This window comes from Mastomys coucha, unplaced genomic scaffold (genome assembly GCF_008632895.1).
Source record: "Mastomys coucha isolate ucsf_1 unplaced genomic scaffold, UCSF_Mcou_1 pScaffold13, whole genome shotgun sequence".
Classification (NCBI taxonomy): Eukaryota; Metazoa; Chordata; class Mammalia; order Rodentia; family Muridae; genus Mastomys; species Mastomys coucha.
In genome coordinates, this window is record NW_022196895.1 from 56,750,307 (window position 1) to 56,763,322 (window position 13,016).

The 13,016-nt window shown below is 51.0% G+C and overlaps 1 protein-coding gene across 4 annotated transcripts in view; it reads left to right on the forward strand.

The window, feature by feature from the left end:
* Positions 1-13,016, forward strand: part of Camk2a (calcium/calmodulin dependent protein kinase II alpha) — a 64,181-nt gene that overhangs the window by 35,940 nt on the left and 15,225 nt on the right. For 2 of the 4 annotated variants that reach the window (XM_031365786.1, XM_031365789.1), the window contains 4 exons: positions 903-945; positions 4,628-4,668; positions 9,895-9,927; positions 10,881-10,929. In XM_031365786.1, the coding sequence (XP_031221646.1) occupies positions 903-945; positions 4,628-4,668; positions 9,895-9,927; positions 10,881-10,929 (166 nt within the window). The remainder of the gene's footprint in view (positions 1-902; positions 946-4,627; positions 4,669-9,894; positions 9,928-10,880; positions 10,930-13,016) is intronic. The other 2 variants (XM_031365788.1, XM_031365787.1) reach the window with 1 other exon arrangement.

Consider the following 13,016-nt stretch of genomic DNA (forward strand, 5'->3'; position numbering starts at 1 on the left):
GGAGGAGGGGGGCAACATGTGACCAGACCCGAAACCGCTGTTGAGAGAAAGACCCCATTGCCGAGCATGGAGGAAGAATGGATGAATGCATCAGAGATAGGTTGGAGGCCTCAGAAAGCCACTGTGGCTTTGAGGTGGGTCCTAAGGAGATCCTCCACTCCGGAAGGCTCTATCATGATAGATAGCTGCCAGTGCACCTGATGAGGAAGATGAGGGCCGAGGCGGAGGGCAGAGGCCCTGGCTTACCCGGAACCCCCTTTATACACTGCTTCCAGACCTGGAAAGGAAGCTCAGGGATGGCTACCTAGGCCTTAGCGGTGTCTGGCTCAATGTCAGGGGAAGTGCATCTCCTACTCACCCCAGTGGGAAGTGTCCCAGAGGAACTTTTCAAGTGTGGGACTCAACGGGAGAGGCTGTTAGATTTGGAGATGGTCTGCACCAGGTCTTAATGAGACAACACAAGGACCAGCAGGCTAATGGTTTCCAGTCCTTCACCAACAGAGAGGGCTTCTCCAAGTTAATATCTTCCTGGTCTGGTCCAGGGGCCATGGAGGGAAGGACTGAGTCTAGAGCCAGCTCCTCCGAGCCTAACAGCACAAGTATTGTCTGCCTTCCCAACCCAAGAGGGAAACTTCTGGAGCTTTTAAGAGTCTCTGCCAGAGTGGTCTTGAGTCCATTAGTTTTGGCCGGGCCGTGGGACCTAATGATGTCTGTCTCAAGAGCTGTGCCTGCCAAATCAACCTTCTCCAGGGAGAGTGGATGGGCTCTGGGCTAGAGGGTGGTATGTGGTCAAGTGGAGGGGCGGGAGAGGGACTTTGGCTTGTCTCTGAAGGACACATTGCCTTCTCTTCCCCTCCTCCCCTCACCTGTGCCTCTTCTTGGGCCCCTCTTGTCTGTTGCAGGGAGCCATCCTCACCACTATGCTGGCCACCAGGAACTTCTCCGGTAGGTGGTGGGGCTAGAGTCCCCAGTGCATCCTGCACGGGTCTGCTGGATGCCATTATACTGTTGGGGAGCTGGGTGTCCCCAGAGACAGAGTTGCAGAGGACAGCATGATCTAGGTTTAGCTCACCCACCACAATCAGCACGAAGAAAGAAAAGAAAAGTCAAAAACCAGCAAACCAACATCTAGTTACAGGTTCAGTCTGGCTCCCTAATCTACAGCATCACTGGGGTTCTTGGCCAGGCCAGCTAGAGGGGAAGATAGGTATTAGAGTCTAGTCCAGCAAGAAGGAGCCAGACCCAGGGAGCACTAATGTTAGAGATGGAACTTCCAGGCCCTTAGCTTCAGCTCAAGTGGGCTCATTACAAGGTAATGAGGGCTATCCCCGCCTTTTTTTTTCCATGTGGAGCTGACAGAAACATAGGAACCTGTGTCTTGTCTCCTCCATGGTTCTAGAACTCAAGGGAGGCAGAACCTGTCTTCAGCACAGGTCTGACCAACTCACGGCTGGAGATTTTATATCAGCTGGGTGACCCAGCAGACCAGGGCAGGAAACTCCCAGGCAGGGACAGCCCGAGTACTTAGGCATGTAGCTCCAAACCGGAGGGAAAGGGATTATTGTCAGAGCTTAGCAACTCCTCTTGGCACATGGGTTAGTGACAGGCCAGTGCCGATTAAGGCCTCTCCCTGGAGAGTCCTGGGTACTGACAGGGCAGTGGAGCAGACAGTGGAAGAGGCAGGGCTCACTAAAGGGGTCTTGGTACCTGGGCTAGGCCAGCTCAGATAGCTGTACAGACTGACCACAGGCCCACTGAAGCCAGGGGTCACTTCTGAGCAGGGTGTAGGCCTAGGCCCCCTTGGGAGGTCCAACCTATCTGATGACCAGCTGGAAAGGGAAAGGCCAGCTTTAGATGTGGGCTTCATCCACACTGAACTCCCCTGACACACGGTCCTGGCCAACACTGAACCCTGAAGGCAGCACAGACAAAGGGTTTACTTGGTTTCTTTTGTTGTTTTACAGTTATAGCACCCTGGAAAACCAGTCTCAAAGCCCACAGAATGGGGGCCCATGGCTCTGTAAGCCAGGGCGGTGTAAGAAGTGGTTCTTTGTTTGTTTGTTTGTTTGTTTGTTTGGGGGGGAATGCTAACTTCAGCAGTTAGAAGCATTTATTATTCTTACACATGACTCAGGATTAATTCTCAGAACTTACATGGAGGCTTACAACTGCTTCCAATTCCAGAGGATCTAATGGTCTCTTCTAGCCTCCATGGGGTCCTGTATACGTATGGTATACATAAAGTCACACAAACATACATAAATAGCTAAATAAATCTTACTTTCTTTTTAAAGAAGGATTTTTGGACCTGTCTTTGGCTTACAATACAAAAAAGGAAGAAGAGAGAGAGAAGAAATGAAAGAAAAAATTGGGGGATAGATTTCTTTTTCTTTTTTCTTTTAAAGATATATTTGGTTTATATGAGTTCACTGTAACTGTCTTCAAATCCACCAGAAAAGGGCATCCGATCACATTACAGATGTCCATGTGGTTGCTGGAAATTGAACTCAGGACCTCCAGAAGAGCAGTCAGTGCTCTTGGCCATATTCCAGCTCCGGGGAATATAGATTTGTAACCATTAAAAATCAGGAGATTTAGGAGCTGGGGAGATGGCTCTGTAGGGAATGGCTTGCTGGGCAAGCATGTGGAACTGAATTCAGATCCCCAGCACCCCTGTGAAAAGCTAGATCTCTGTGTACCTGCCTGTAACCCCAACAAGTGGGAGACGGGGCTAGCTGACCAGTAGTCTAACAGATCTTACTGATCTCACCCCGGGCTTAGTGAGAAACCCTGCTTCGGAACATAAGGAGGACCTGGTGGCATATGCCACCATCCCAGCACTCAGGAGGCAGAGCAGCAAGAGGATCTATGAGTTTGAGGCCAGCCTGCTCTACAGAGCAAGTTCTAGCCAGAGCTACATAGTGAGACCCTTTCAAAAATAAATAAATAAAATAAGAAATAAAAAGCATGATCAAGGTATCCAACATTACCTCCCACATGTGCACACAAAGACAGACACATCAACTTAAAAAAAAAATCAAGGGATTTTACAAAACTCCATCCCTCCCCTCCAGATTTTTAGGATCTTTTGAATCAGTCTGGGAGACAGGGATGTAGCTTAGATGGTAGGGTGCTTGCCCCAAATGCACGAAGCTTGTCTCCAATAACAAATAAAAATCAAGGCTAGCCTGGTCTACAAAAGAAGTCCCAGGACAGCAAGGGCTATACAGAAAAACCTTGCTTAGAGAAACAAAACAAAACAACAAAAATCAAACAAGCAAATAAACAACAACAAACCCAAACCCAACAGCAACACGAGTGTGCGCACATGCTGTAATCCCAAGATTCAGGAAACGAAGGCAGGAAGAGCAGAGCAAGGTCACAGTGAATCAGGGCCAGTCTGGGCTCGTTCTGAACAGAAAACCAGAGTCTGGCTCCATTGGACACAAACCTGTACAACACTGGACTGGAACCGAGAGTCTCCAAGGTTGAACACGCTCCCCTCCTGTTCATTCTGGATCCATCTGGAGAGACAGACACCAGTCCTTTCAGGCTTGGCACATCGAAATGACCTCTACCCCTTGGGAGTTTTGACAGGTTACAGGGGGGGAGTTATACAGAGACTGAGAGCCGGGGTATCTGGGAGCCCATCCCTCAGAGCCCCTGGACCATCAGTGTTCCCACCCCCATCCCCAGTTCATCCTCTTAGGGCTTCCTGGAGAAGGACTAATCATAGCTTTAATTGAGCACCAACTGTATATACCCTGAATGCTGTGCTAAGCCTCTCATAGAGCCATGTCTCACTTAAGGCATGTTTTAAAAGTCTAAACTGTCCAGATAACATGGCGGGGCAGGGCTGGGCATTCATGCTACCTCCTGGCTCATGCCTACTGCTGGACTCCAGCCAGGAAAGGAGGGAGTTGGGGGAAATGCAGGGTGCAAGCTTCCGTGTGGCTGGGTTTTTGTCTACCACTGGGACTCAGCCAGCCCCACACTGGGATTCCAGAGGTTGAGCTTAGTTAGGCCTACACTGCTTGAGAAGAAAGACAGGGAGTGAGTGCTCTGGCAGGGGTGGGCCCCAGCCGGGGACATCTGCTTCTTGTCACCAGCAAAATGCAGTCTGCAGCTGTCCAGAGTGAGTAGGCAGGGCTGACACATGACCTCAACAGCAGCATGGGGCTAAAATTAGAGAGGGCCAGGGCAGGTGGGGGCCAAGGCAGGGAGCCCAGCTCTCAGTCAGGCTGCAGGCTTCTGAGTTGGCCACCACCAGCATTGGTGACAGGGATCCAGAGGGAATCCCCAGGCTGAAACAGCAACCCGTCCATCCCGGGACACGCTGGACACCTCTCTGGGCCCCAAAGTCACAGGGCTCTCCCCGAGGCTGCTGAGAACTGGGGATTCCAGGCCCACTCTGTGGGTTGTTGACGAGGGAGTAGACTGTGGAAGACGACACGTGGAAGGAGGAGGAAGTCTCTCACTGGTCGCCAAGCCAGCTCTGTTCTGACAGTCCACCCTCCACTACGCTCACCCCGGCTGCTCTGCTGCCTGCAAATGCTGCTTTTCCTCACGCTGTGGGCCCTGGTGCCTTGCCTGGTGTTGCTAACCCTCTACTTTCTCTCCTCCACAGGAGGGAAGAGCGGAGGGAACAAGAAGAACGATGGTGTGAAGGTAAGTCCCCAGGAGCCAGCAGGCCTGACTCTGGCAGAGACCTGCTGTCAGGCCTCACCAATGGTGATATGTCAGGTCCAGGGCTAAGCCCTCTCCAGATCATCTGGTCTGTGCTCCGGTGCCCACCTCTCACCAAGTTTGCTGGGAGCAGATTGGGGGTGGCAGATGGCCTGGGTTGCCCGGAGCACAGGAGAGGGGGCAGATCTTGAGGAGGGCCGATCTGGGGCTCTGTGGGGCTGGAAAACAGTGCAAAGGTGCAAAGGGGACAGAAATGGTCGCTGAGGTGACCTCCTCCTGCCCAAGTGTGAGGAACTGGATGGACCCTGGCCTGTGCATACACTACTGTAGCCTGTAAGGCCCATGGAGAATGGGCAGTCATTTATTTCACCAGGCTTTGGGGGATCCAGAGGGCCCTCTTCTCCGCCAATGCCTGTTCCCCTGTGCCAACCCCTGATGCCCAAGCTGCCTCTCTCCATACTTTCTGCCCCCCCTTTCCTGTTTTTCCTCACTTCTCCCTCTGCTTTCTGGGGCCTAGTCCCTCTGCTCTCTGCAGCCCTCTCCTCCTCTGCTACCTGACTGCCTCGTGGGGGAGGGGGTCTCACTCCCCCCGGAGACTGCCTTACTCTGGACTCTGTACCCACCCACCAGGACGTTAGAGGTGTGAGGTCCTGAGTGGCCTGCGTGGCCATGCGGTGTGTGCTGGGGGCTGCACAGCTTTGTTTAGAATGGCTATGGGCTGCCTGGGACTGCATGGGGGAGAATCTGGGCTGGGGAATCTCAGGCCAGAATTGGGCTTCCTTCCCTTCTGCCCATCCCCCTTTCCCACCTTAGGTTCCCTTAGGTGCCTCAGGTGGGATGTGGACTTGGTGGGATGTGGACTTGGTGACAGTTTCCGAGATTTCAGCTCTGAAAACACAGCTCCTCAGAAAAGCAATCCTTCTCTCCAATCTGACCGTTCTCCTGTCTCATTGTGTGTGCTTGAAGGCCGTGGCTACAGGCTGTGTAATGATACAGGCTGTGTAATGATGCTCGGTCAGCGACAGACCTTAGATGTAATGGTGATCCTTAAGTACTACAGTGGAGTTGGGAAGTTCCTATTGCCTAGCAGTTTTTTTTTTTTTTTAAAGATTTATTTTTTTTATTTTATGTGTATGTGTACACTGTAGATGTACAGATGGCTGTGAGCCATCATGTGTGTGGCTGCTGGGAATTGGACTCAGGACCTCTGCCGGCCCCGCTCACTCCTGCCCTGCTCGCTCCAGCATAATTCACTGTAGCTGTCTTTAGATACACCAGAAGAGGGCGTCAGATCTCATTACGGGTGGTTGTGAGCCACCGTGTGGTTGCTGGGATCCGAACTCAGGACCTTCGGTAGAGCAGTCAGTGCTCTTACCCGCTGAGCCATCTCGCCAGCCCCCAGCCTAGCAGTTTTACTGTGCCTTTCCCCCAACTTTCTCCTTTCCTTGCCTTTTTAAAGATAGAATCTCACCATACAGCCCAAGCAAGCTTCAAACTCCCCATCTTCCTGGTCTAGCCTCCAGCGGGCTGGATTTACAGATGCGTACCACTATGCCACGCAGGTCCTTGCCATACTTGGACATGCTTAGATTTGTTTGGATGCATAGCACTTACCAGATGCCATCTGTATTTGGTATAGTAGCATGCTGTGTGGATTTGGAGCCTAGGAGCACTAGAGATATCCTGTGGCCTAAGGCACCTGTATAATGACATAATCTATAAGGTGCTAGAGAGTGATACAATGACACAGTTTACACAGGCATAAAGACACCTACAGAGTGACATAACGTAATAACCTCATGACACATTTCTCAGGAATGTGTCCCTACCATTAAGGCTATACATCATTATTTGGTTATTAGACAAAAAAAAAAAAAAAAAAAATCAATGCTTTTCAAAATGAACTCTTTAGACCCAAATATTCTGGAGAGGTTCCTGGAGTTGAGAGATGTAGAAAGAGGAAGACCCAGTTCTCAAGGTCCTGGGTTTCCTGCAAGTATTTCAGTCTCAATAACTCCATGCCAGAATCATCATGCAGGGTCAAAGAATGGGGTGGGTCACTGACACCTGGGGCATGGCTGGTTCAAGTCCTGGGGCTGTGCCTCCTTCTCTCCCTCCTCCTTGGATGGCTGTGAGGACCAGCTGGGCTAACACATGTTGAGAGTGTGAACAGTGCTCACGTGCACGGGAAGCCATTGGATCAGGAATATCTTTCCTGTTTTGCGTGTTGGCCTTTTGTTTTCTCTCGAAAACAAAGCAGGCTCAAGGAAACACTTGGAAACCTCAGATGAAAAGTTAACACATTTGTCCCCAGAATTAACAGACATCTTATGGTAGACCCTGTTCTGCTGTCTGAGTGTCCTTGAGTCAACTTTTGTCCACAATTTCAAACAGGTGCTAGAGGGAGGTACCAGATGGGGGTCTGCAGGTTTAAAGAGGCTGGGACGATGTATAGCTGCTGAGTTGGGGTATCCTGGTCTGGATTGGCCCTGGCAGACTATTGAAGAGCTCACACTGGGCCTGGCAAAGTGTTGAAGGGCCATCGGGCTTGGGGTCAGGAGAGGCTCATGTTGGGCTGGAGCAAAGGCTCAAACTCCAGATCTAGCCGCCCTTGGACAGAGGCAGAAGGGAGCATTGGCCAAGGTTAAGAACTGCTTAACTTTGGTACTCTCTGCTCACATGGTACTCTCTGCTAGTTACCAGGGTGATTTCTAGCAAGCACAGCTGGACAAAATGTAACTGCTTCCTTCAAGGCAGGGCATGCCCTAAGTGACTTCTCAGGGTGGCCTAGATGTGGCCCAAGAGAAACTCAAAGGTTGTTCCCAGCCTAGTCGTCTCTTCCGAGCTCAGCCTCCTTCCTTTCCTGGACGTGGGGGAGGGAAGAGTGCTTGAGGCCGGCTTAGGACTTGGGGAACTTGTTGCTCCATGGAGCAGAGAAGATAGCAGGGCTCGGAAGGTAACGGTTCTACATTTGAATCCTCAAATCCAAAAGCCATGGGGTTGACTCGGAACCTCACGGATGCGTCTTCCCAGGGGTTAGTCCTGCTATCTCTACCAGGAGAGCACAGAGTTGTTTATAAAGTCTGATGAGGTGGTCTCACCAGAGAGGCCTCTGGGAGCTGCATCCTACAGACACACCCCAACTTAAGGGGCAGTCTGTGCTCTCTCCACACAATCTCTACAGTTGTGTGCCGAGAGACAAATCGCTCCATGTGGAGCTTGGCCGGAGAGGCTGTGCAGTCTGTTCTGTTACTGAGGGAAGTGCCTCGGGGCCAGGTTGACCGGAGCTCGCTCTCATACTTCTTGGGCCTTTGCAGGCTTTTCAGGGCAAAGACAGACTGTGATTCCTTTCTGAAACCCTTGTTGACCTCAGAGCCAGCTCTAAGGTTCTAGGAGAAGCAACTCTGCCACCACTCTCACCCCAACTCTCAAGTGCTGGTCAGGCGGGATAACCGTCACCCTCATTTGTCATTCTAGGAGACAGAGTCTCTGTCCCCACGGAGGAGTGTCCAGCCCTGGCCTCCTCTAGGCTTGGTTTCCATAGGAGCCCACTACTCCCGCCCCCTCACCCCACTCACTGCCCTGTTGGTGTCCCATCCGTGCCGTTGTCCACCTCTCCCCCATGTCCCATCCTGTCACTGTGCGTCCGAATCTGATGCAGTCAGTCTCTGCCCTGTGTTCCCTCTCCATGTCCCGCCTGGAACCTTTCGGCCCTGTGTGGGTCTCCTCAGGTTTCTGCTGACGGCTGAGCTGTATCGTGTCGGCCTGTCTCCTTTCCCTACACGCTGTCTGGCTAAGCTGCAGCAGCCATGGAGGGAGGCCAGCACAGAGGAGAGGAGGAGAGGGAGAGAGGACGAGAGGAAGAGAGAAAGAGAGGAAGAAAGGAGCATATGTCATGCTTTGTGATGAAGCCACACTACCTAGCCACCTGGGCAGGTGGGCATTCATGCCCCATGAACACATGAGATAGAGAGCTCCGGTGAGGTATATTGCCCTGCGTGTGGGGGCCCTGGTTAAAGGGCACACATTAGCATACAGATATTTACTGGAATATAAAAGCAGGAAGCCCCAAATCTAACCTGAGCCTCTCAAGGAATACCCAGCACTTATTGTAGCGCAGGCCTACACTGGAGAGACCTTTTAAAGAGAGACCTTAAGTCACTCCTTTACTCTTTTCATGAGGTAGTAGGCATGGGGCTTCTGGCTCTCAAAAGGAAGGGTGTCTAAGACAGCACGAGCTTTTGAGGAGCGTCTGAGGAGCTTTTGAGGTTCTGGGCAGAAGAAAGAGCTTTGTCCTCAGCACCTTTGTTTCCCTTCAGCACGGCTCTCTTAAAGGAGTCTGTGAAGATGGCCACCCCTCTCAGGGCTGCCATCTGCCTTCTCTGGATGTAAGTGTCACTCAGGACCTGTATTCTACCTAGGAGCAAATCTTCAAGATGCTTGGCTCTGAGGACTGAGTGAAGGAGAAGCAGCCTACACTGCCTCCCTCCCCTTCCTAGGACCCCATAGTTAACACAAGAACAGTATAGTCCGCAAAGCCTAGACTAGGCCAGCTGTCAGGGCTACCAGGCTCAGGCGCCAGACTTCTGGCTGTGCCTCCGTTTCTCTATGAGCATAAAGGAGAGCCAAATAGCACAGTTGCCGAGAAGTCGTGAACACAAACGGGATTGCCCAGGTGCCCACAGGGTCACCTGAGAATATTCTGGAAAGACTTCTCAAAGTCCTCAGAGGGGACTTGCTCTTCTTCCTGTACAGGATTCCGTAACAGAGCGCTTGTCTGGCATTCCTATGGCCTTGGGTTTCACAAGGAACAAAAATAAAAAGACAAACTTCCCAAGTGACAGTGTGCCCAGGAGTGGGGTCTGTTTAGTAGAAAAACCATGGGAAGTGTGGGGCTCATCTTGGTCTGAGCACCCCGCTGTCCCCTCAAAGGACCAGGCAGCCAGCATCTAAGATTCAAGACAAACTTTCCTATTAGAGTGAGGGATGGCAGACAGCCCTAGTGGAAGGCAAGCTTGGCCTTGAACTCAGAGCTTAGATCGGTAGAGCCAGGTACAGGCCTTTGAGGACCCAGAAAATCCCAGGCTAGGTGTTGCTGACCAGAAAGGACCACAGGGGATGGCCCCGAGGCCCATCCTCTTTCCTGACCTCCCTGCCGTTTTCACGCTGTGTCTTTTCCTGTCCCATCTCTTCTCCTTGTTTTTCCAGAAAAGAAAGTCCAGTTCCAGCGTTCAGTTAATGGTGAGTGTCTGCCGTCTCCCAAACACGGGTAAATGCTGGGCCTCAGACCCTTGCTCCCTCGCTCCTGCCTCCCTCCTGCAGACCGCACAGGAACCCAGGGCGGGGGAGAGTGTGCTCAGGGCATGCGTGGTATGTGTGCATCGTGTGACAATATGTGTGTTGTGTGTGTGTGTGTTGTTTGCGTGTTTTTGTTGACACCTCCAACTCCATGGCCCAGACCAGCAGGCCAACAGCAGATCCAAGGCCTTCCTCCAGTCCAAAGGTGGATTTGAACCAAGTCCAGTCCTTGGCTTCTTGCTTCTCCCACCCCTCCTCTGCTCAGGAGCTCATCTCAGGGCTTGGTTTGTGCTGTTTGCTGCTAGGGTGGGGCTCGGTTTGGCCAAAGCAGCAGACAGGGAGGCTCCTTGAGCTTGTGCAGGGCCACTCCAGCAGAGGAACCCCAGCCATGCCTCTGTCTAGAGTGTGTCAGGGGTGACACGGTGGCCCATGTCCCTCTTCTGGTTTCATGGCTGTCTCCATTGCGCGGTTTTTCTCCCCTCTGAAAAGCCCGCCCTCTCTCACACTGGGCCTGCCTCTCTCTTTCTTCTTTTCCTGCCAGTGTGTGTTATTTCCTCTCCCATTCTGTGGCTTCCATGGTGTCTTTCTGCTCTTCTGTACCCCCCCTTCTTTGCCCCTTGAGCAGAAAGGACCCCAAAGCCCCTCTTAATCCCCACACCTCCAGAGAGGCCAGGGATCTCCTTACAGGTTCTGCTTTATAGCGGCCCTGCCCCGGCTGCCTGCTTAGCTGGGTATCCTCAGGCTGGAGGGTCTGACAGGGTTTGTATGAAGCATTTGGACGGCAGAGCCTGGGAGGCCACAGAGCCCAGCGAATCACCAGGCAGCCAGGTCGCCAACCTAACCCAGCCCCTCTGGCAGCCAGGCCCTCCTCACCGCCTGCCTCTTCTCTTTGGCAGGAATCTTCTGAGAGCACCAACACCACCATTGAGGACGAAGACACCAAAGGTAGGGAGGCTTGGCCTGCTGAGCAGACCTCTCCATGTTGTTCCCACCTACCATGCTGTGGCTGGGCTTGGCTCGTGATGATGAGGACATATTGTGGGTGTGGCTTCCCCAGACAGGGCCCAGCACCGTGGGTAGACAGAAGGAACTAACTCTCTTAACTTTAGCTTATGGGTTTATTTCACTTCACTGTCTAATCAGAGGAAATTAACATATTTAAGCATAACATGAATTTTCCACTTGAGATAAGTCATTTTAGGTTTTGGTTGTTTTTGTTTCTTAATGGCATCATTTTATTTATTTATATTTATTTATTTATTTATTTATTTTTAATTTTTTTGGCTTTTCGAGACAGGGTTTCTCTGTGTAGTCCTGGCTGTCCTGGAACTCACTTTGTAGACCAGGCTGGCCTCGGACTCAGAAATCTGCCTGCCTCTGCCTCCCAAGTGCTGGGATTAAAGGCGTGTGCCATCACTGCCCGGCAATGACATCATTTTAAAAACATGAGTCAATAAGAATAACATAATAGAGTACAAAAATCCAGAAAGTTCAGTCAGCTGGAGCATGCCCATGAATTCAAAACCAGAGGCGAAACTAAAGATGTAGAGGTTTTGTAGCTCACAGCCTAATGGTTCTCAGAAGCGCCCCGGTCAGCCAGCTGGGGTGGGACATCTGCAGTCTTGATGCTTGAAGAGGCAAGGCAGAAGGAACACGAGCTGAGGCCAGCTGAAACCTGGGCTCACAATAAAACCTATGAGGTAGTTAAGGGAGCAAGGAACTCTGTGTGAATGGGAGTCTGGAGAAAGGAAACTGCAAGAATAGCCATCTTCAGCTCATGGGTATTTACTAAGCTCAGGGTTCCATCTGGGCCAATACGCAGGAATGTCCAACCTGCAGAATGCAGGCCACAGAGAGCCAAGAACAACAGAAAACCACAGGGTCACTTAAAACGTGGCATCTTTAAAAGCTTCATTGAATTTTAATTTTATGTGCATGAATATTCTGTTCACATCTGTAAGCATCCTAAGAGCATGCCTGGTGTCCTTGGAGGTCAGAAGCAGGCACTGGATTCTCTAGAAATGGAGTTACAGATGGTTGTAAGCAGCCATGTGGTGCTGGGAACCGAGCTGGGGTTCTCTGCCAGTGCTCTTAACAGCTGAGCCATCCCTTCAGCCCTAAAACATGAGGGCTTTTATTGTTTTACAATTTTTTAAAACACTTTGGGACCATATTGCATAGGTCTTGTTTATGAACATTGCAGATTATAACATCATTTCACAGTGTGAAAAGATTAGACCTAGAGCAGTGGTTCTCCACCTTCCTAATGCTTTGATCCTTTAATACAGTTCCAGTGATCCCCAACCATAAAATAATCCCATTGCTACTTCAAAACAGTAATTTCACCACTGTTATGAATTATAACATATATATCTACTATGCGAACCTGGGGGGGTCTCGACCCACAGCTCGAGAACCATCGGCCTAGAGACTTTCCACAATCTCGCAGTTCACCCTTCCATGAACCCTCTTCTCCAGGCAAGAAAATAGGGTGGAGAATTTAGGGAAACTGGCTCAAGGTGGGGCTGGGATCTGAACCCAGGCATCTGCATCTATGCCCTGGTGAGTAGACAGTATACTGGAGGCCTCTGGAAGGTATTCTGGGAAGGAGCCATGCTCAGATTCTGGACAGGAAACGGGGATCTTTACTGGTTAATAATGTCCCATGGTTCCTCCTGTAGCAGCACCCTGCCTCTCACATTTCCCAAGTCAGGGAAACCAGAGCACTCAGCGGTCTGCACCCTGGGGAGGGAGCCAGAGATGCCTTGAGTTGGGGAAGAGCTGTTGCAATATGTCGCTGGCCTGGAAGAAACTTACCTGTTCTAGTTGAGGTGGTTGGTGGGTTTGGTTTTTTTGTTTTGTTTTGTTTTGTTGAGTTTTGATATTTTGCTGTGAAGAAAAATATACAGTGTGGCTAGGATTATAGCTTTTTACTTGCCCAACTGTGCAGGAGACCTGGGCTTAATCTCTAAACTAAAACAAACAAACAAACAAACAGTCATGTTTATATGATAAGTGTTTTTATAATGTCC